At 32.6% G+C, this 25,083-nt stretch overlaps 2 protein-coding genes across 2 annotated transcripts; both read right to left on the reverse strand.

Annotated features, from left to right (window-relative positions):
* Nucleotides 1–3,883: 3,883 nt before the first annotated feature.
* Nucleotides 3,884–5,392, reverse strand: LOC125837472 (cationic peroxidase 1-like). Its single transcript, XM_049516582.1, has 3 exons — nt 5,177–5,392; nt 4,895–5,089; nt 3,884–4,435 (listed from the first exon to the last, which is right to left on the reverse strand). The coding sequence occupies exons 1-3, from the start codon at nt 5,390–5,392 to the stop codon at nt 3,884–3,886; spliced, it is 963 nt and encodes a 320-aa protein (XP_049372539.1).
* A 14,592-nt stretch (nt 5,393–19,984) lies between these two features.
* Nucleotides 19,985–22,420, reverse strand: LOC125837471 (cationic peroxidase 1-like). The gene is made up of 4 exons (XM_049516581.1): nt 22,171–22,420; nt 21,289–21,480; nt 21,034–21,199; nt 19,985–20,380 (listed from the first exon to the last, which is right to left on the reverse strand). Exons 1-4 carry the CDS (start codon nt 22,375–22,377, stop codon nt 19,995–19,997), a joined length of 951 nt encoding a protein of 316 aa, XP_049372538.1. The 5' UTR covers nt 22,378–22,420; the 3' UTR covers nt 19,985–19,994.
* Between the last annotated feature and the right edge of the window lie 2,663 nt (nt 22,421–25,083).

The raw sequence follows: 25,083 nt of genomic DNA on the forward strand, positions 1-25,083 counted from the left end.
CACATGTCACGACCAAAAAATAGATGTGATGACACTTGCCTTATCCAACCAAGAAAGTTCAACCTAAATCCTAAATATAAGAATAATGTGGAAGTAAAATAGAACTAAATACTATCATAATCTCAACAATGCGGAAACATAACATAACTAAATTATAACCCCAAAAATATGGTTCTCACATGTAAAAGCCACTAAGTATTACAATAGATTCAAGAAGTAAAAGTCTGAATGTCCTTATTTCTATAATAGTACAAGAACATACTGAAAGTGGAAGAGGAGTATACAGAGATGACAAACAACTACTTTACAACTCTCCACAGTAAGTGTAAGACGTAGAAGAAAAGCAGGAGTAATCACAAAGATCCAAGCTCTTAATCTACACAAGGGTTGTAATAAGGGAATGAGTACCAACGACACGGTTAACTCAAAGTAAAGCAATATAGAATTCATATAATCCTAACACTTAATCGAACATCCACAACTACAACCTTCACAAAATCAGCAAAACATAATTGTTCACATTTAATATAGCACATAGAATGTATAACAACGACCCAATGTATACATGTGACCATTACAGAGTATCATATCCATCAATCAAAATTTCCATCAATAGGCACTCACAAGGTTCAGAAACGGTAATGATGTGCAATGCAATGAAATGAAATTTTAATTATAGTGATGCACGTCTGTGCTAATGATACACATCTATTGAGACTCGTCGTAAACCACGGGGGACTCATAAAGTCCATGTATCCGCTGGAACCATTTCGCTTCGGCACATATCAATCGCCAGAAATATTTCACTTCGGCATCACAAGAACAATTTTCCTTCGGCGCATATCAATAGATCTTATCACAGTGTTTCTAAACCAATGCAAAGAGGTATGCTCACATAAATAAATAAGGAGATTAAAAATTACTAATTACAATCCATATCCACACAATCATGATACATTATCAATAGAGAATTAATTAAACAATTTGAATTATCCAAAACACATCATACATCAATATACCATCAAGTTGCCTTTTTATTTCCCTTATTTATAATTAGTCATTCAAAATGATCATTTTACCAAAAATATCAAACTACTCACCAAATCCAATTACTCTCCGTACACATAATATGAAAAGTACGAGATTCTATATTCTTAACAAAGGTTAAGACCTTCAGTTTCCTCAAAAAAATAAACAATCGCTGGTAGTTGAGCATTCATTTTCCATTGGGTCTCTAAGTTACCACAATCTATTCAAATGAGTAATCACAATAAGAATCCAAAACTAACAACACCAATATGAAAGATTTTTTAAAATTGGGTCAAATTGACCCAAAAATCCATTTCTGAAAAACCTAGAGTTAAATTTTGAAATTCTTTTAAAATCATGTGACCCGAAGAATTTTGAAATGATTAGTGAAAACAACACCAAAAACGGAGTTGAAATGAATCTTAAATCACCATTTTAACCAAACTTTATGCTCTTGAAAACCTCCAACTTTGAAGATCTAAATCCCTAAATTGATGTTTAAAATCATGAATAATAAATGGAAAATAAAGATTTAGGGTCACAAATACTTACCCAAATATCTTATCTAAAAGTAACCTTGAAATCGCCTCTACCAAGCTTTACATGATCGCGAAGCACAGACAAATGAATTTGTGTGATTGCGACAGACCACACGTGATCACGATACACCATAAAATGACTCTACGTGATCATGAGAGAAAGTCCCACAACCGTGATGAAAAAACACTGGCACTAGAACACAACAACATCAACAATTCACACAAGATACAAAATCATCGAATGAACCCTCAAGGTTCGTTCGAACTCCAAATACATAAATTAGATATGCTACCTAACTAAACCCAACTTTCCACACTCAAGGGAACCATCAAAACATGGATCTAAGGTCTCCTTGATCTGATACTCGTGAAAGTCGCAATAAACTAATTTAACACTCAAAAATACAAAATTTCCCTCGAAACCTCGAAAAATTCAACCAAGACATCACGTAGACCTTAAATCATCCCCGAATCCAATGAAATTGTCAGAAATGCATTCAAACTCCAAATGTTGACCAAATTCAGCTCAAGGTCTAAATTTACTTAAACTTCCAACTCAAGGCCTCGATTCCATACGAAAACTCTAAAATAGAAAAAAAACTCCTAGAAAAAAATCCACATTCCGAAGCTGATGGAATTGATGAAATTCCATTCCTAGACTTGAAACTCTATTTTATTTTATTTTACCAAAAACCACTTTTAACAACTTTGTCATCATTGGCCTTGTCATAACGACCGGGACAAATTGTTACAGTATTGAGATTTGAATTTTGAATATGAAAAAAAATCATGGTTTGGGAGATTGAGTTTTACGATTTGGGAATTCAAAAGTTGAGGTCTTAATGTAGGTATTGAACATCGAGTGAAAAAAAAGTGAATATTTATTTGAAATTTGAAACATTTTGAGCAACAACAAAAATTTCTACATAAGGGATTGTAATATTTGAATCGTCACTTCATTAAGATGAAATCATGAACTGTAAGCTTGAAAATTATAAAACTGATAGGTCATGTTGGACGGATTTAGTTATAATTCATTGTTTAAGTCATGATAACTCATTGTTTAACTTATGTTAACTTATCTTAAAACTCAGAGTACCTCAATTTTGGGCAGAGTTGGGTAATGACCCAATTATTACTTAAGATCATCTTGACCGGCCATATATATATATATATATATATGTATATATGTGGAATCAATTTTAAATGTGTTTAAATGTGCATGAATTATGTAATAAAAATGGAATTAAGTAACATAGATGATGAAAATGATATGATATCAATGCACACCACTCATTTACTTAATAGGTGATTTTAAATTGATCTAACCTTTAGACTTATCCGATTGAACTACTATGAAATAGTTTAATTAATAGGCATAATATATAAACATAATCATTAACTTGACTTTAGCGGATAACTATGCCCTCTAAAGTGTGCATAAGTAGGCACTTAAATTTGTGTAAAATTGAACAAGTAGACACACGTGTCCTACATGACATAATACACGTAGGACACAAAATTGTCATGTAGGACGAATGTGTCCATTTGTTCAATTTTATACAAGTTTAAATGCATACTTGTACACACCTAATGTTAAATTTCATAATTGTCAGTTGACGTTAAGTATTATGTATTATGCCTAATTAATACTATGTCTTCTCTTCAAATGGATTATGGAAGTCCAAAAGCAAGATATGCAGTAATAGTATCAATTTCACTAGTTCTCATTCTTTATTTAGGGAAGAAATAATGATTATTTTTTTTGCCTTACATATTACAAATTGTAGTAGTACATTGTTAGCTGCTTTGCGTGTGTCTCGGTACCATCATCTCCATATTTTTTTAGGTTTATGTAGAACAATAATTATATGTTTAATTTTTTGTTATTTACTGTAATTGACATTTGACACATTAATTATAGTATAATTTCTTGATGGAAACATCCATGTAAAAAATTCAATGAAGAAAAAGGTGAACCTCATTCAAAAAGTTATAAATTTGAAGCAGATTTTAATAGGAGTACGTCAAGAATATTTGTAAAGCCCACACAATTTTGCTCTTCGGATAAACTGGTGTACACTATGTTATAACCGTGTCTAAACGTGTAATACACGTGCAAAGCACAAAACTTAGCTAAAAGGAAATTATCTCATTCAACAAGTAGTTCCTTAAGCATATTCAATTACATAAAAACCAATCAAATTTTCAAAGTAGCTATAGTCTATAGATGGAAGTGGAACATAGAAGTTCCTCAACTTTATTACACACTCATTCACTTCATTAATTAATTTCTTCACCATAGTCAACACCTCTTAGTTCAACTTCCTGCAGTTTACCCTAATCTGACCTTGATTCCCAGTTAATGGCTTGATATTACCCATCTTAATCATAGAATTAGCAAAATCTTTAGAGAAAATCCAAGGATTTGTGCTATAAGTGTTAACAAGATTATCCGTTCGACCACCACTAAACAATTCTTGATCAGAGTGCAAAAGCCCTTTCTTTGCTACCAAATTAATGAAATATTTTGTGTCGAAAAATGATGGAGTCTGATCAAGTGGTGCAAGATTTGAATCACCCCCTGTTCTCGGACAACTAGATTGTCTTTGTTTTGCAAATTTTGAATCAATGCTATTAGTCTCATTGTAAATGCGATTCCTGAAAGTGAAACACTGAGCAAACCCTAATGTGTGTCCACCGGAGAGTGCAACGAGATCTTTTTCATTCAATCCTTGATTCTTGAAATTGTTGATTAGTGAAGATAAGTCCATAAATGGAGATGGAATGTCATTGTTGGCTTGTGTTCTGCTGGCTGTGGTTGAATCCCTTCTTCCTAATTGCACTTGCCATGATGGTCCTCCTAACTATATAGAAAATTTAGAATTACTTTGTTAGTATCATGAGAGGAGTATATATAGAAATTAACTTTCTATACGTGGATGTTAAAAAATAATTTTTATACTATCGTGTCACTATTCATAATTAATGAATTAGTCATTTACTTGGAAAATAAGGTATGTGATGTGTAAGAGAAAACTATATTGTCAATGTATATAAGTTAAAATTGTTCTGTGTATTGATTCACATATTGTGCAATAAGTTATAAATTGTGTCTTAAACTAGCATTATGGAGGATGTTATACTTTCATTTGAGAACATTAAGTTCTCCGTGTGGTAATTTCAATACTTACTTTGACCACAAAGTATTGTAGTTAAATATAACAAAATCATGATGATATCACAAACAATATTTCATTAGTTTAAAAATATTTAAACTTCGAAAGTTGATATAAGGATGGAAATGGAGCTATAAATATACATACTGCAACTACGGAGTCACGTGCTGCAACAGTTAAAATATCTGCACAAGATACAATTGAACGTCCACAAACTTTATCAACCTCCGACTTGATCTTGTCAATTACTTCAAATCCTCTGGCTGAATTGTTATTAGCAAAAGCAGTTTTCTCGCTATCAATTGTAGTCGTTTGATCTAGAAGAATAGAAGCATCACAACCCTATAATTACGGAGACATTAGTAACATACCACACGCAACAATATAATAGCTTAGCCAAAATGAGTACGTACACGAAAATAAACTCACATTGACAAAACAATCATGAAAATGCAAACGCAATATAGAGGCTCCCATTCGCCTTTCTTGTTGAACTGCATCTTGAACAACCCTTTTAATAGTTGGCAAAGCCTTGGGACATACTTTGTAGTAGAAATAAGGTGAAAGAGAGGCTGAAAATGCATGGCTAGTAAGTGAAAATATGACTAAAGAAGAAAGAAGCAAGAAGGTTAGTGATAAGGCCATTGCTTTTCTATGTATTGGTTTTGATATTTGTGTGTTGGAAATAATATTAGGTGGATGTATTTATAGTAAAAGAGATCTTTTGACTTTGGCTATATGACAAATGTTCTAGGTGTAGCAACTCTCACAAGAATTAATGTGATTCATGCATGAATGTTTTAGACAATTAGTAGTTCTCAAGTTTGAATGGATCGTAATTGTAATCACTTCGTTCACGAATATTTGAATCAAACCTACTAATTTGTCAAATAAAACTCCTACTCTATTAGTTGTGACTTCTAATTTACATTATATATAAAAATAAATTATTTTTGTAAATTGTATAATAAAAAAAAAAACATTTTTGGTTAGTCTTTGTTCCAATTTGGTAGTATTTTAGATTCATGCCAGAAAATTTCACTGGGAAGTAAAGTGTTGCTTATCAAAGATGATTTCATTCACATGATTTCAATCTTAAATCTCTGATTAAGTACGACAATGAAACTGATCAAAGGGTAAGACCGATGAAGAGAAGGCTTTAGCCTCCCCCAATTCTTTTTTGAGGCGCCACTATTTACTAGTTAGAGGTTCATCCGTTCATGTGTTAATCTTTTTTTTTTTTTTAAAAAAAAGGAAAATCAGTGTTTAATAATTCAAAGAAAGTACATGTTTGTCAAGAGTGTTATATTTGAAATTTTCAAGGCGTATGAAAGTATTTTTAATTTCTTATTTAGTCGTAAAAAATTGTGATCATTAGATAATGAGAATGTGGGAAAAGGAATATTGTATTACACTTAAAAGCTTCTTAAAATATGGTAATAATTTTCACTTTGATAATGATGATTTATTAAGAAAAATAGTATAACAATACAAATAGAAGATAGGATGCGTTCTCCATTACTCATGATCATTCTCTCCACTTTCCCAAGTCCATATTGGAATGGAAGCCATATGTCACATTTAAGAGTTGTGAGATATTTGACAATTTTTTAAAAGTACATAAATAAATTATTTGTTATTTTAATCATAATTAGGATCTTGTTTTGGATAATTAAATTACAATTTTTAATTCTTAATTGTGACATGTGGCTTCCCTCCAGAGTAGAAACTTTGAGAAATTAAATTGATAGAATGGATAATGGAAATGAGTCTTGTCCTAGAAGATAACTATGATAATTTAGTTTTCTTTATGGAGTACTTGCCTATTAGACGGTGATAATTCAACTTCCGATCCATTATGACTCACTTTCTTTTCTAGTTAGTTCAAACAAAATAACACATTTTTATTATAAAGTAATAATTTACCTTTAAAATGTTATTTTACTTTTAATAAAATAATTTATAGTTAAACAAACATCTATCACTTATTTTATACCATAAATTCTAAAAAAAATTCTTTTTTTCTTAAACTCCGTGTTAAACTAAACTAACTTGTATAAAGTAAGATGGAGGGAGAGAGTACTAATTAGTTAATGAGTTAATTTCGCGTGGATATGGTCAAGAGGTTTACTTTTATCCTATTTACAGGAAGGTGCTTTCAATTAAGAAGAAAAAGTCTTTCACATATTATTATTTGTAATAAATGATATAATAGTGCTTAAAGAAAATAATAGCATAAGTCAACGTATTTTGGAGAAAGTTGTTTTCCAAAGCTCATACATTAATTTTTAACTATGAAAACTTGCTGCAATAAAGAGCAAATGTCAAAGTATTTTGGAGAAAGTTGTTTTTCAAAGCTTATATTATATTTTAAACTATGATAACCGGCTGCAAAATTATTTTATTGTCATGATCAACGGTGGCTAGCTAATGTTGAGCTAATATTATGATAATATAATAAACGAAATTGCCCAACTCAGCCTTTTGACATTTTAAAGTCAAATTTGCTTGTACAATAATATCCTACCTTTGAGGTGTAGTCAATACCAAAGACAAAAAATTTAAAAACCGTTTTTTTTAAATAAAAAAAAAAGGTGGGGAATTAAGAAGAAGAAAAGAAATAATGATTTTGAATAATTGGTATTTGGTACGACATTACTTATGGGGAGACGATTAAAATGTGGAATCGAATTCTCACTAATAAGGTGGAAATTCAAGTAGCCAACCAATTGTGTTATGCTAAGATTCCCCACTATCACAACGTAATATAGAAAATAGCCATTTTTAAAAAATAAATGTATGAAGACATAGGTAAAAGAAAAATACACTTGATCAACAACTTCTTTATTCACGATGGTTAATTTGTTTACTTAATAAATACGTCCTATGCTATTAAAATGTAAAGAATGCTGTCTTGTTTAGGAAGTCCCAATTCTGTCAAAGTTGATTTCTCGATTGATAGTTATTATCTCATAAAATCATTTTCTTTATTGAAGAAAATGAAAATCTAGAACAAAAATAATTTTCTGAAATAATAATTATTTACGGTGACAATCCGAGAAAGCAGCCCTATTTATCTTATTGTTTTTTCTTATTTCTTTGATTTTGATGAATGTGATGAGCTTGTGAATGTAACTCCAGCCAAAAACATCGTATTTGGAAATAATATGGGACTAAATCCTAATGTTTTGTCAAGATGAGATATATTGTGTATCGTTATACATATTATCAATATGAAATATGTAACACCATATATATTTTAAAACAATTAACCCATTAAGTTGTAGACATATGTGTCGAATTTTTTTGCTTTACGTTGTCCGGTGATGAATTGTCGGGAAAATGAAATTTCAAATGGGTGATCATCATATTATGAAATGAATATGGTGGTAAAAAGAATTAAGTTAGAGTTTTAGGCCTAAGGGAGCTTTGATAATAAAAATTCTAGTTCACAATTATTACAAGAAAATTGTTGAGAGTGACAAGGACAAGGCAGTGTGAACCTGATCATTCGTATGTGTTCCCTAATCAGTGTTACTGTATAACTAACTTTCCATTAATTAGTTAGTTACAATTAGCTGTAAGTCGGTTAGAATAATTAAGTGTGATTAGCTATCATAACTACTATAAAAGAGGAGATCTACAATGTAATTAAAGATTGATTAAATAACAAAATATTCTTCTCTCTACTCTTTTTCTTCTTCTTCGTCTTCTTCTTCACTATTCATAAATAACTACATGGTATCAGAGCTATATCAACTGATATCCTAATTGAATAAGACAATCAACAATTCTGCTAAGATTGATCGCAATTGTGTAAAGAAACGCAAATGACGAACAGTACAAATGCTACAACAGTTTTTGGCCCAAATGCAGAATCAAGTTCAGAAAATGGAGTTGGAAATCTAACTTCAGCAATTGATTACAATCATCCCCTCTTTCTTCACTCATCTGATACAAGTTGTAATCACATCATTTCTTTTCAATTAGTTGGTTCTGAGAATTATTCGATATGGTATAGATCGATGAAGGTAGCCCTGTTAGGAAGAAATAAAATGGGGTTAGTGGATGGATCATGTCCAAAGGATAAATTTCCAAGATTAGAAAGTATCTGGGAGAGGGTAAATGTTGTTGTATTATCTTGGATCATGAATTCTATAGAGAAAGGGCTTCTTGGAAGCATCATGTATGCAACACGTGCTAAAAATGTCTGGGAGGATCTATATGAAAGGTTTAACAAGATAGATGGGTCAAGAACCTTCAATTTACATCAGGATATTGTAGTTATAACTCAAGGAACAAGTTCTGTGTCTGTTTACTTCTCAAGATTAAAAGGGTTGTGGGAAGAATTTGAGGTTGTGGTGCCTACCCCGTCATGTGAGTGTGACAGATCCAAAGAGTTTGTAGTACATTTGCAAAAGCTCAAATTATTTCAGTTTCTTATGGGCTTAAATGACTCTTACTTACGAGCAAAGTCTCAGATCTTGTTGATGAGCCCACTTCCATCAGCAAATAAAGTGTATTCAATGATCATGTCTGATGAGAATCAAAAATTAGTAGTGGCTACAACAAGAATATTAGGGTCTAACCCCAATTCTGGTCAACAAGCGTATGAGTTAGCTATGTACTCGAGAAATGGTGATACTCATAAGTTCAAGAAGAATGAGAACTTGTATTGTGATTATTGCAAGCTTAAGAATCACACTAGAGATAAGTGTTACAAGTTAATAGGGTATCCTCGAGGTTTTGGGTTCAAAAAGAAAGAGCCTAACACTGCATATAATGCAATGTTGGAAAGCACAAGGCCTTAGGAACAGGTTCCTCACAAACATCTGACTACATGTCATCCTACTCAAGTCAATACAAGTGACTATGGGCAATCTTCAAATGAAGGGAAAGATCAATTAGAAGCTTGTCATCTGTCAAAGGATCAATATCAACAATTGCTCCAATTTCTAAACAAAGCTCTAAAACAAGTGTATTCAGCTAATGTAGTAGGTAAGGGACCACATATAGACACTTGTTTCAACTCTACTAAAAATATGGTTTTATTCCTTGTTGGATTATCGATACAGGTGTTACTAATCACATGGTGACAGACCTGAGTTCTTTAAACAAGTCCACTGTCCACAAATCTGATAAGCCAAAGAAAGTACATTTACCAAATGGGGATGTTTCCTTAGTTGAATTTATTGGCTCAAGTGTCCTTCACAACAATGATGTTGTCACTGGAGTTTTCCAAGTACCTCAATTTAAATTCAACTTGTTATCCATATCTAAACTCACTAAGGAACTACAATGTTCTGCTACTTTTTTTCCTAACTTCTGTGTATTTCAAAATCTCTCACATGGGAAGGTGAAGATGATTGGTAAAGAAGATGGTGGCTTATACATACTATCAAGCAATACAAGTCCAAGAGATGTCAATATTGCAATTAGTTGTTATGTTCCTTTACTAAGAATAGATTCTAAACTAGATATAGACTTGTGGCATAAAAGATGTGAGCATGTATCTAGCTCATTATTAAATAGAATGTTGTCTTCAGATTTGAGTAGTATAACTGAAACAATTAATAAATGCAATGTTTGTCCTTGTGCTAACCAAACAAGGATACCTTTCATAGTTAGTACATCTAAAAGTTCTGCATGCTTTGAATTAGTTCACATGGATCTATGGTGTCCTTATAAAACCCCCGCTCATGATGGAAATAAATACTTCCTTACTGTTACAGATGACATGTCTAGATATACGTGGATATTTTTGTTGAAACTAAAATCTGATGTTAGTACTATTATTCAACAATTTCTAGTACATGTTAAAACACAATTTGATAAAACTATTAAGTGCATAAAATCAGACAATGGTATAGATTTTTTGAATAGTAGGTGCTCAAACATGTTTACTTCTTTAGGCATTGTACATCAAACAACATGTGTTTATACTCTTCAGAAAAATGGTTTTGCTGAAAGGAAGCATAGATTCATTCTTGAGCTTACAAGAGCAATTAGGTTTCAAGGGAACATACCTATTAAATTTTGGGGTCTATGTGTTCAAGCTGTTGTATATATTATAAACAGGCTTCCTAGTCTTGTTATTAACAACAACACCCCTTTTGCAAAGTTATTTAGAAAGCCACCTACAGTGTCACATCTAAGAGTAATAGTATGTTTGTGTTTTGCTAAAATTTTACAAGAAACTGATAAACTGAAAAGTAGATCCAGAATGGTTGTTCATTTAGGTTATGCAACTACTCAAAAAGGTTACTTGTTATATAATCTAACTTCTCATGTTTTCTTTGTACACAGAGATGTGGTATTCAAGGAAGATAAATTTCCTTTCAAAACACAAAGTCAACAACATACACCTCTGTTCAGATTCACTGGTTTAAATGATGGATATCCAACTTCTGTCACTAACTTCCTACATCATTTACCCATTGTTGATCAGTCTTAGGTTGAAGGAATAGGTTCATTTGAGGAGATAGTTGCAGAAACCGACATTCCTGCACTAAATAGAGATCAGGTTCCTGGTCCATTGGTGATACAAGAAGAAAATAAAAGATCTGCAAGGGGTAAGAAACCACCGCTATTGAAAGATTTTGTGTCCTTTCATACTCAACATACTCCATATTCTTTGGATAAATACATGTCATATGACAAGGTAAACCATTCCTATCAAACATATTTGTGTAAGATCCCTGTCAATACAGAACTTATCACCTACAAAGAAGTTGTTACTGATCCTAAATGGGTTGAGGCAATGAAATCTGAGATTGATGCACTACAAAACAATCATACATAGGAAGTATTTACTCTTCCAAAGGGAAAGGTGCCTATAGGTTGCAAATGGATCCATAAGATTAAATATAAGAGCACATGTGAAATAGAGAGGTATAAGGCAAGGCTAGTAGCAAAAGGTTATAGCCAAAAGGAAGGTATAGATTATAAGGATGGTGATGATAAAGACTGTGAGGACAATATTAACTATTGCAGCTCAAAGGAATTGACATATTCATCAGATGGATGTGTTCAATGCTTTCCTACAAAGGGACCTACCTGATCAGATTTACATGGACCTTCCTCAGGGATTTAAGAGTCAAGGGGGAATAAAGTGTGTAGACTCACTAAATCCCTCTATGGACTAAACTAAGCACCAAGACAGTGGAATGCTAAACTATCTCAGGCATTACTGAAATTTGAGTTCAAACAAAGTGAACGTGATCACTCCTTGTTCATAAAGAAGACAACAACAGGCATGGTACTTGTTCTCATTTATGTGGATGACATGTTGATCATGGAAGTAATCTACTCCTAATTTAAGAAACAAAGGATCAGTTGAAGCAAGCTCTTAAAATGAAAGAATTGGGAGAGTTAAGGTACTTCTTAGGAATTGAATTTGCTAGATCAAAACAAGGTATTCTAATGCATCAAAGAAAGTATGCACCAGAATTAATTTCTGAAACTAGTCTAAGCGCAACTAAACCAGCTGGAACTCCAATTGACACCAACTCAAAACTGACTACTAAGCAGTATGATGAGGAGACACAGATGCCAGAAAATGATCCACTAAATTATCAAGGAGCTTATCAAAGGATTGTTGTCAAACTACTCTATTTAATTATGGCAAGACTTGACATTTCTTATGGAATCCAAACATTAAGTCAATTTCTACAACAGCTTAAGAAATCTCATATGATTGCAACATTAAGGATTGTGAGATATGTGAAAAATTAACGAGGACAAGGTCTACTATTGTCCAACTATTCAAAGAATACTATCATTGCTTATTGTGATGCAGATTGGGCTTCTTGTCCTCTAACAAGAAGATCAATAACTGGTTACTTTGTGCATTATGGGGGTTCACTAGTTTCTTGGAAGTCAAAGAAACAAACAATTGTTTCTAGAAGTTCAGCTGGAGCTGAATACAAAAGCATTGCAACAACTGTAACAAAAATCATATGGCTGAAAGGTCTAATAGAGGAGCTCAGCATTGAAGTCTCACTACCTATCAACATACATACTGATAGTAAAGCTTCTATGCAACTTGCAGCAAATCCAGTCTATCATGAGAGAACCAAACACATTGAGATTGACTGTCATTTTCTAAGAGAGAAAATCACACAAGGTTTGGTGTCTACCAAGTACATTCTCACACAAGATCAATCGGTTGATCTGCTCATTAAAGGACTCACAAAATTGCAACTACAATATCTCAGCTCCAATCTAGGAGTTCTGAATATCTTCTCAATTCCCATTTTGAGGAGGAGTGTTGAGAGTGACAAGGACAAGGCAGTGTGAACCTGGTCCTTCATATGTGTTCCCTATATAACTAACTTTCCATTAATTAGTTAGTTAGTTAGTTACAATTAGTTGTAAGTCGGTTAGAATAATTAAGTGTGATTAGCTATCACAACTACTATAAAAGAGGAGATCTACAATGTAACTAAAGATTGATTGAATAACAAAATATTCTTCTCCTTATTCTTCTCTCTACTTTTCTTCTTTTTCTTCTTCGTCTTTTTCTTCTTCACTGTTCATAAATAACTACAATAATATTTTAAATAATCTCATATGTGATCTAACTTGAGAAGATTATATCTTCTGATCTATAATGAAAACGTCCTAATATCTATGATATTAAATATAGTTTAGTCTAGATTTCAAAACATAAAATCGCTTATCATGTCAATCCGACATCAAAGAATAAAAAGTAATTATCATTTTATCTATAAGTTTAAATTGTATATATATATAAGGATGTTGGAACTTCAAGTATATGAAAGTATTATCTACAAGACCTCTCACAAAATGTGTTGTTAACAGAACACTCAATTAATCACACAATAATATTCCTCCAACTAAGAAAAGACTATTGAATCTTGGTTCAAATTATTCGATCATGCATAGTTATGATTTTTTATTTTTTTGGAGATATCAAGGTTTATTCAAAATATCTCAAGCAACTTGATTATAAATTTTTGGAGATGTTTCGAAACGATTGAAGATTATTTTTTATATATAAAAAATTCAAGATTGAAGACCTCTATCTTCCTTACATATCTTTATATATCAATGAATATCCCTTGTATATCTTTGTATATGTTTCATGTATATCCATGCAACTCTTATATTTCATGTATATCTGTGTATAATCATGAAACTCTATATGTGATATACAGTAATACACACGATATACATAGGTTAGTTATATGAGATTTTTTGTGCGTTTATAGTAGAAAATGGATTTTTTTTTTTCTTTTTCATGAGGATGGTGCAAATATTGAAGACACAATAGTTAGTTAGTAGTTATATGACGTGGCAAAGTAGTTAGTTAGGGAATCAAGTTAGTTATAACTGATCCTTTCTGTTAAGCTATGAGAAAGAGATGTATATATATGTACACGTAATGCTCAGTTGAGATATTATTAAATACAACACACATTTTATTTTCCACGTTATTGTTCTTCTTCTTAGAATAAAGTATTAGAAAACCTCCATTAGAGGTGTTAATATGGTATCAGAGCAGGTGACTGAATCAACATCAATGGCTACGGAGTTGGTTATCCCCTACACTCATCCTCTTTACTTACATTCATCTGATGCTTCAGGATCTGTACTTTGTCCTGTTAAGTTGACAGGGACAGAGAATTATGGATTATGGTGGATATCAATGAGAATTGCTTTGCAAGAAAAACGGAAGTTAGGATTTGTGACAGGGACTTGCAAGAAGGCAAGCTTCGAGGCTAAGTATCATGATCGGTGGGACACCTGTAATGCAATTGTTTTGTTTTGGCTCATGAACATTGTTGCTCCTAGCCTCTTGAGTGGTATTGTGTATGTGTTTGATGCATCTCTTGTTTGAGAGGATCTGCAGGAATGATTTGATAAGGTCAATCGTGTAAAGATCTACCAATTACTAGGGAGATAGCTACAATTGCACAATGAACTGATACTGTTTCAGTCTATTTCACAAAGTTGAAGGAATTGTGGGCTGATTATGATACGATGGTGATATTTCTGAGTTGTGAATGCCCAAAATCGAAGGATTATGTTGAGCATTTGAGACAACAACAACTGATTCAATTCCTTGGAGGATTGAATGAATCACATTCTCAGGCGGGGAGGAAAATTCTTATGAAAACAACTGAACCAACTCTTAATCAGGCATATGCGATGATAACAGAGAAGGAGAGTTAGAAATATGACATGGATCGCAGTACTGTGGGGATGAAAATTGTAATTGAAGAAAATGATGTCACGACTTTTTTGACTGATAAACAACCTTCAAAACCTAGATACAAGAATCCTAATGTATTTTGTGATCACTGTAAGTCGAAAGGTCATGTGAGGGGTGATTGTTATCAGCTTATAAGATATCCTTCATGGTTCAAAGGAAAGAAGAAAGAGGGATGCAATGTACAGTACAATACACATGTTTCCTCTCAGAATCCTCAATTGTTTAATTCTGAATATGGTGTTCATAATGCGAAACATATGATTGCACCATCTTATGGAAATTTACCTTTTCCTCAGAATCATAATGCAGGTGAGATCTGTAAGCAGGGTGGAGGACATGGTCACAGATCTGGTGATTCTACTTGTTTCTTTCCATCTGCATCTCAGGGATCTGGTGGTTACAGTCAAGTTGCAATGGACAATTATTCTCCTGGACATGGAAATGCAGGCATTTATGGTCATAGAGGAGGAGTAAATATGGCTTTCACAGGAGAAGGTCATCATGTTTCACATGGATCACAGTCTCCAGATGTTGCAGGTATCAAGTATATAATTCACCTGGTTCTAGGTGGATAGTTGACACAAGAGCTACTAATCATATGGTATCCACTCACACGTTGCTTTATGAGACTTAAAATATATCCCCAACTGAGTCAAAGAAGGTTCATTTACCTAATGGTCAACAAATATCCATTGCTCTCATTGGGAAGTCTAAGCTTGAGAGGAAACATATCTCATGTTTTGTACATTCTTGATTTTAATTATAACTTATTATCAATTTCTCAACTGACCAAAGAACTTCAGTGTTGTATAGTGTTTTATCATGATCATTTGTATATAGCAAGACCTTCACACTGGGGAGGTGAATGGGACTGGTAATTTCAAGAATGGATTATACTATTGGTCACACAATGTTGGTCTTGTTGCTGCACCATCAACTGCTCTAAGTATGATGGACACTGTTGATTTGTGGCATAGAAGATTAGGATACATTCCTCACAGAATTTTTCAACAAATGCACTTACCACATGTTTCATCTACCTCATAACAACCCTCTTGTAGTATTTGTCCTTTGGCAAAATAGACTAGATTACCTTTTCCTCAAAGCACTAGTAGATGTAATGGTGTGTTTGACTTGATGCATGGTGATGTTTGGGGTCCATATAGAACTCCAACTTCTGATAGTAATAGATATTTTCTTACATTAGTAGACGATTGTAGTAGGATGGTCTGGATATTTCTCCTCAAACTGAAAAGTGGTATTTCCATTGTATTGAAGGATTTTCTTGATCTAATACACAGACAGTTTGATAGTCATATCAAAGTATTCAGAAGTGATAATGGTTCTGAATTTTTTAACTCTCATTGTAGTGAATTGTTTAGAGCTGCAGGTATAGTTCATCAAATTTCTTGCCCTTATACTCCTCAACAGAATCGAGTAGTAGAGAGGAGGCATAGGCAAATTCTTGAGGTTGCAAGGGCCATTAGATTCCAAGCCAATTTGCCTATCAGGTTCTGGGGTCTATGTGTCCAAAATGTTGTGTACTTAATCAATAGAATTCCATTAACTGCACTTTCAGGGAAATCTCCTTTTGTAGTGTTCTTTGGAAGGGAACTTTCTTTGCAGCATCTCAGAGTTGTGGGGTGTTTATGTTATGATGTTAATCATAGTACACATGGGGACAAGTTTGGTGCTAGATCCATTAAGTCAGTTTTCTTAGGTTATTCTGCTACACATAAGGGGTACAAACTTTATAATCTTTCCACCTAATCTTTCTTTATTAGCAGGGATGTTGCTTTTAGAGAGAATGAATACCCTTTTCAGCAAGACCTTGAGTCCACAGAACCTACAACTTATCCTATCCTTGACATGTTTGATTTTGATGACATTCCAATTGACAGGCCTAAGATACCCGTTTCTACCATCAATGAAGCACTTGAGCAACCTTATATCCCTTCAGCACCTCATCAACCTGATATTTTTGAGACACAATCGAGAAGGTCAACTAGATTATCTAAGCCTCCTGGTTGGTTACATGGTTTTGCCCATAATGTTTCATCTTCTCCTTCTGTTCAATGCATTGTTCTACTGCTCATCCCCTTTATACATATATGTCTTATGCCTCTATAACTCCTAGTCATTGTGTCATTTTTCTACTGTAAGGGAACCAGCTTCTCATGAAGAAGCTATACACAATCCACAGTGGATTCATGCCATGGATCAGGAGCTTAAAGCTTTAGATGACAATCATACTTGGCAACTGGTTACCTTGCCTCCTGGGAAGAAGGCTATTGGCTATAAATGGGTCTATAAGGCTAAGTTCATGCACAAGGTGAGGTGGATAGGTACAAAGAAAGACTAGTAGCTAAAGGTTACACACAGTAGGAGGGGTTGGATTATCAGGAAACTTTTTCTCCTGTTGTCAAAATGATTACTGTAAGGGTGGTTCTATCTCTGGCAGCTATGAATGGTTGGGTTTTACATCAGATGGATGTCTTTAATGCTTTTCTGCAGGGTGATCTAGTTGAGGATGTTTACATGGTTCCTTCTCTTGGTCTGTTAAGTGAGAAGGAGTTGTCCAAAGTCTGTAAACTTCAGAAGTCACTTTATGGTTTGAAACAAGCTTATAGGCAGTGGAATTTGAAGCTATGTGAGGCACTTATAGGTTCTGGTTTTGTTCAGAGTCACCATGACTATTCTTTGTTTAGAAAGGGCTCTGATTCTGACCTGGTCCTCATATTGGTTTATGTTGATGATCTTTTGATCACTGGTTCTAGTTCTCAGTTGATTCAAAAGACCAAGTCTATGCTTCAAGCTCATTTCAAGATCAAGGACTTGGGGGAGATGAGATACTTTTTTGGTCTTGAAATTGCTAGGAATAAGGAAGGCATTGTTGTGAACCAAAGGAAGTTTTCCTTGGATCTTATTTCAGACTTTGAGCTGGAAGGAACCAAACCAATCAGTACTTTTTTAGAGGTTCACCAGTCAAGAGTTTGACATGCATTATGAGCCTCATGAAACACATGAAGATGTGACACTTAGTGATCCCACATGTTATCAGAAATTGGTTGGTAAGTTGCTCTATCTCACAATGACAAGGTCATACATCAGCTATGCAGTACAAAACCTTAGCCAGTTTATGCACAAGCCAAAGAAATCCCACATGGATGGGGCTTTAAGGGTGCTAAGGTACTTAAAGAATGCACCAGGTTTGGGGATCATATTGTCATCTAAAGCTTCCAAACAACTCTCAGTTTACTATGATGTTGACTGAGCTACATTTCCTATGACCAGAAGATCTGTGAGTGGCTTTGTTGTGAAGATTGGAGACTCTTTGATTTCATAGAGATCAAAGAAAACAAAATACAGTTTCAAGGATCTCAGCTGAAGCAGAATACAGGAGCATGGCTAATGTTGTGGCAGAAATTGTTTGGTTAATAGGCTTGTACAAAGAATTAAAGGTGGAGTTGGAGTTGCCAGTCAGATTATTTTGTGATAGTAAGGCAGCACTACAGATTGATGCTAATCCTATATACCATGAAAGGACAAAACATATAGAAATTAACTGTCATTTCATTCGAGAAAGTATACAAGAAGGTGTCATTCAAACAAGTCATGTACCATCTAAATTGCAGTTAGCAGATGTGTTAACCAAAGGGTTAGGGAGGACTCAACATGATGTTTTGTTGTCCAAGCTTGGTGTATACAATCTGTTTGCACCATACAACTTGAGGGGAAGTATTGAAGACACAATAGTTAGTTAGTAGTTAGATGACGTGGCAGAGTAGTTTGTTAGGGAATCAAGTTAGTATAACTGATCCTTTCTGTTAAGCTATGAGAAAGAGATGTATATATATGTACATGTAATGCTCGGTTGAGATATTATTAAATACAATACATATTTTATTTTCCACATTGTTGATCTTCTTCTTAGAATAGAGTATCAGAAAACCTCCATTAGAGGTGTTAATAGGAAATGATTCTAAAGATTGGCATTGGAGTTGCAACGACTTGGAGCTCCGAAATTTGGGTAGAAGTCCAAAAAAATAGTTTAATCCGATGAACCAGTTAATCATGTCAATCAATAAAATAGACAAATTAATTAGTTAAATCAATTGGAGAAAGCAACGTGATTGTTATGTAATTCATTGCCCTAGATCAATTTCAACCTATCGAGAACATGAAATATGTTCTTTCTAGGTTAAAAGTTTGTTATTTCTTTTCTTTTTATTTTAGTTAGTGTATAATTATGAATTTGGATTCTATATATTTCTTGTTTAGATAATTATATTTGCATTTGTTGAAGTTTAGTTGAAAGTTAATCACAAGTCTCTATGAGTTTAACATCCGACTTTGAATCACTTTATTATTACTTGATAACTATGTACCTTTGCGTATGTGTTTGGCTGCAACAATTTTTTGCTATGATTGATTTTGGCATGCTACTTAATTGGATCGATATATATTTTAATTTGGCTTCAACTGACAATTAAACACTTCAATTGTGATAATGCACATCTAGACACATCATCTCGTCCTCATTAATTATTTCTTGTGGACACTCGATGCTAATATGGCACATAAATAATTTGGAGGTGTTTAGACTATCATTTTGTAAGTTGGAGTGCTCAACTGACTCCATGGAAATGAGTCAGAGTGTCTAGATGTGTATCCTCAAATTTAGAGTATCTGATTGTCAATTGAGACCAAATTAAGCTCATCTATGTTTTGTGGCATTGACTTATATGTCAACATCCTTTTAGTGTTCTATGCAAAATAAAATTTGAATAAAATGACATTTAAATCGTTAGTTGTTTTCTAATATAGTAAAAAGATATAAAATTTAACACTCTTTTTTATTTCACTTCTTGGAACGTTTACATATTGGAATTGGAGGGGGGCGTTACTTACCACCTTTACCTCCAAAAATGCAAAACATTAAAGTTGGCTGTAAATAGAAAAAGGGTCTAAACATTGCAACCCTCAATAACTTGTTTCTTTTCATAAATCTTAGTTTGTTTTCCTGCAATTTTTACGGATTTGTCCATTGGTTCCAGTAAGAGGGCTAAGATTTCCCATTTTCACCATAGCATTTGCGAAATCAGTGGAGAAAGTCGCGGAATTGGAGCTATAAGTGTTAACTATTGAGTCAGTAGATCCTCCATTAAATAACACTTGATCAGAATGAAGAAGGCCCTTTTGAATTTGCAAGTTCTTGTAGTAAGCATTGTCAAATGAAGTTGGGCTTGTGATGTCTAGTGGGCTAAGATTGTTGTCACCACCACTTTGTGGACAGTTTGCTTTTACTGTAGTTGCAAATGAGGCATTTATATTGGCTTCATTGTATAGGCGCGTTCTGAAAGTAGTACATCGCGCTTGGCCTATTGTGTGACTTCCTGAAATATTCCAAGAAATTAAACATTTATGTGACAAAGTAGAATCATACACTCTCCGTCTCAAAATATTTATCGTATTTTTTGTTTACATGTTTCTTAAGAAAATATTACTCCTTAATTAGGAGGAGTATTTGACTATTATAGTCTCATTTATGTCTTAAATGACAAGAATATTTTGAGACGAAGGAAGTACTAAATAAATAATTGGTAAAGTTGAGGACAAGTATGAAAAGCTTTTTGTCAAAGATGAATAATCAATTTGCTAGGAATATTACTTAATGGACATACTGACAATAAGTAACAAACAAATGACTATATATAATTGACGGTTTTTTAAGTAATATAAATGAACAATGAAAAGGACGTTTACTCTAATAATGTAATATAATTTGCTATTGCAAGTTATTTACTATATTATAATTTAAGGTTAATTACCTTATGCAAGCTAAACAAGCTACAACATGCAAATGAGGCATAATACCATTTTTAACATGTGGTAACTTGTTTAGTTACCATTTTTATCAGGTAACCAATTACTTTATTAAAAAGATTTACTCGTAAATATTAATTTGATTGTGTAAATATTTTTTACTAGATGAGTGTAGAGAACTTATTCTAGTTAATTAATAATTTTGGTTAAAAATAAAACAAACCTGAGAGAGCGACCATTTCCCTAGCGGTTAAACCTTTGTTAGAGAAGGAAGAAATGAGTGCACTGAGGCTCGAAGTTGGTCCAGGAAGATTGCTGTTTGCTGCACTCAAACTTGCAGTAGTTGAGTCTCTTCTGCCTAGTAAAACAGTCCAACTAGGGCCACCAAGCTAACAAAATCCACAATTTATTCATTTTTCATTTTGAAAACAAAAATTACTATTTTTCAAATTTCAAAATAATGGTCAAGTCCACTTACTTTGACAACAGAATCTCGTGCTGCAACAGCTAAAATATCTGCACAAGATACAATGCCAGCACAAGAAGACTCCACTTGAGTTTTGATAGTGTCTATCACATCAAATCCTCTTATCGATCCACTATTTGGTCCAGCGGTTTTCTCTCCCGTAAAGTTTGATGTATCATCTAGTAGCACCGATGCATCACAACCCTGATTCAATTAAGTAAAAAATGTCACTTATGTTTAATTTATTTCTCGTCAAAGTAAAGTTGTTATGAATATACATTAATTGGTCACATATTAATTTAATTAGTGTATGTCACATTAGTCGTTGCTTGTCATCTCAGTGTTATCTTAATCTCATCATCATCTATAGTAGCTTCAATAGTAACATAGAGAAGAAGACAAGAATTATTAATTAGTTAAGATGTTATTTCAAGATTATAGAACTTATTTGTAAGTCAATGGCCTGTAAGTCAAAATACACACACACGCACTTAATTAGTGGTCAATATCAATGTCTTATACCATACCTACCTAGTGCTACTATAATCTCAAAAAAAAAAAGCAACTATTTAAGTTTCATATATGCCACTCAATCAACTATGCTTCAATCTCAAATTAGACAGGTTCAACACACACAGACGTATCCAATACATAATCTATGGGTTCAAGCGGAACCCATAGATTTTGACATGGCCTATGTATATATGTGCTAAAAAATCCACTAAATATGTACAAAAGGTCATATTAATTAGAGTGTTTTAGTCATATATCTATATGAGAAAAAAGGAAATTTTCTTGTTTTCACGAACATATGTATGCATGCATGGACATTAATTATGAAACAAGAAAGTTATTTATTAGCTAGAGAAGGAAATAAGGTTAAAGGTAACTCGCATTAACAAAACAATCATGGAAATGAAGACGAAGTAACGAAGCCCCCATTCGAGCCTCACTAGAAACAGCAGAATTCACCGCGGTTTTAATAACCGAGAGGACATTTGGGCACGATGAAGAGTAGAAATTGGCGGACAAGGATTGAGCAGAGCTCAATCTAAGAAGAAAAGGAAATATTATTAGTAATACCAATGATATGCTAGCCATAGCTACTAAAAAAGATAGAGTAGTAACTACTAAGTAGAAAGAAAATTGCTTTTGCTTCTTATTAGTGTGTGTAAGTTGCAATATGCCCCTTCACATATTTATAGTAGTTTGAGTCCACCCAATTATATTGTCCAATTTATTATGTGTAACTTTTCGTTTTTTAATACTTTGTTTGTCATTTTTGTAATTTTTTTAAAATAATAAAGTGCATATCAATTATTGCAAACTTGCTTGACTGGAAATTTGTATACCAAGATATTTTCTTTAAAGCTTTCGGGTGTGTTTGGCACGAGGTAAAGTACTTTTTGATTTTCTCATGTTTGGTAGGTTAAATTTTTTAAAATATTTTCTCTAGAAAATAAATTATTTTAAAAGTAAATTTTCTAATAAAAGTAAAAAAAAAAAAAAAAGTTTCATAAATGATATTCTAAGATTATTGTATTTTCTCACCATCTAATTAACACACCACACCTAAGCCCAACCCCCACGCGCATATCCCCATTCTATCCCCCATTCCCACTGCAATAATATTTTCTTCTTATTTATCGAACATCAAAAAATAAATAAGGAACTTCATTTTATGATTACAATTTCATGATTAATGTATTTTCTTTTAGTGTGTGTAATTCATGTTTTATTAAATGTAGCTGACATGGTCTCATGCCAACTTGTTTAGTCATATTCATATATAGATTTGTTGTTTTGCTCTGATAGTACCGCTTTTAGAGGAACCAATAATGCTTCAACACTTGTATTTGTCACAGTTCAACCCTTTAAAACGCTATTTGGAGTGGAAGATAGGAGTACTAATTAAGCAAACTTCACTTTTCAATTTACTTGAGTTATTTTATATTCCACCTATTTTCAAATATTTTCTTCAGTTTATTAAAAAAAATATATATATAGTTTTTCTTCAATTTATTCACATTAGTAAATTATATATTCTTTTACTAATTTTTATTTTCATTATTAAGTAACCATTTCTTAAAATGAATTAGAGAATTAATATAGTTAGTTTTAAAATTTCTACTATACCTTAAAATATTATAATTGAAGTAGTAAATTCACTGATCATATAAATAATTTGGGATGTCAAACTCAATTTGTAACTTTTTCCATATCAATAATAAATAGAAGCTCAGTATAATAAAAATAAAAATAAAATATTGAAGTAGTACACTCCCCTTGCATTATTTTAATTTCACTTTATTCCACTTGACCAAGTCAATCAATATTTTCTTTCTTATTGAAATATTCCCAAGTGTGGTTCCCTTTCTTTAGTCACATTTATGTTCACTGGTATTTTATTTTATTTTTTTAATTAAAATTGTTGTAAAGTTTATTTCACTACTTCCAAGTGATCTTCAACCGGCTTTTTATCCCCTTCATATAATAATTAACATGAAGGTCAGAAGAGTTTTTTTATGATAATTGTTGGTGTTTTTAAAAAAATGGGGCAATAGAAAAGATTTATTGAAATATTTCTCAATTGATTGGAATGGCTTTTAATAGCTTTCAAATAAGAATTAAATTTTAAATATCCAACATAAAAAACATAATCGGTATAATTAGAAATTTAAAACAACCTAATCATCAGTTCAAACAACTAGGGGTGACGTTTGGAATTCGAATCGGGATTATCAAATTTTGGATTCGATAATTTGGTAATTGGTAGTTAAAAGTAGATATCAAATACCAAAAGTTTAAACTTCGATTCAATAATTCGATAATCGGTAAATTAAATTTCGGTTTGATATGATATTCGGTAATACTGTACTGAAGGTGTAGCCGATTGTATTATAAAGCTAATAGTATATATTCTCCAATTATTTCTATTTTTTTATGTGGGGGCACGATAAAGTAGGAGATAATAAGTAAGAAGACATCAAGAAAAATAAATTGATACAACTAAAAGACATGTATTTGGATTGTTTATGTTTATTCTTTAATTTTCTATTTGGACTTGTATTAATGAGTAATGGACATGTTGATGTATGACCTTCATTTAGTAAATAATTCCGTATTCTGGAAATACTAAATATCAAATGGTACTAATGTCTCATACCAAATCCAAACCCGAATATCACAATTCTAAGATTTTACTCCCGAATACCACACCAAATACACAATTACCGATTACCGAATACAAAATAACAAATTAAAAATTCGATTTGATTCGATAATTCAGTTTTCGATATTTCATTACCATCCCTACAAACAATGTAACTAAAATTCCAAAATTCAAGTTCATTTTAAACTAAACAACTTATTTTGCTAAAAAATACTACAGTAATTAAAAACAAACTTCAACACTCCTCCTTTGCTTCAGTTCATGCAAATGAAAAAATGGTCATCCTCAATTTTTGCTTTGGTAGTTGATGCTAGATTCATTACTTTTTAACTTGCAAAATTTCTTCTTCTTGTATAGAAGCTTTTTTTTTTGAAAGTTTTTGTATTTGGACAATTATAGGATTTGCAAAGTGTTGTTGTAAGTAGTTGTTTTTCATCACAACAATATATATGTAATAGGTTATAAAATATGATTTCATTTTCACTCACCAAATTTGACAGTTTTCGTCAGTGAGAATTTTTGGGGCATTCAAAGAGAGACTGTTGCTTGCCATTATTTTTGGTTAAAAATTAGTTTAGAAAAGCTTGTGCATTGAAAAAATACGGGCAGACAATAGTAGCTCTGACGAATTAAAA

Source organism: Solanum verrucosum, unplaced genomic scaffold (genome assembly GCF_900185275.1).
Source record: "Solanum verrucosum unplaced genomic scaffold, falcon-dt-bn FXZP01000059.1, whole genome shotgun sequence".
NCBI classification, from domain to species: Eukaryota; Viridiplantae; Streptophyta; class Magnoliopsida; order Solanales; family Solanaceae; genus Solanum; species Solanum verrucosum.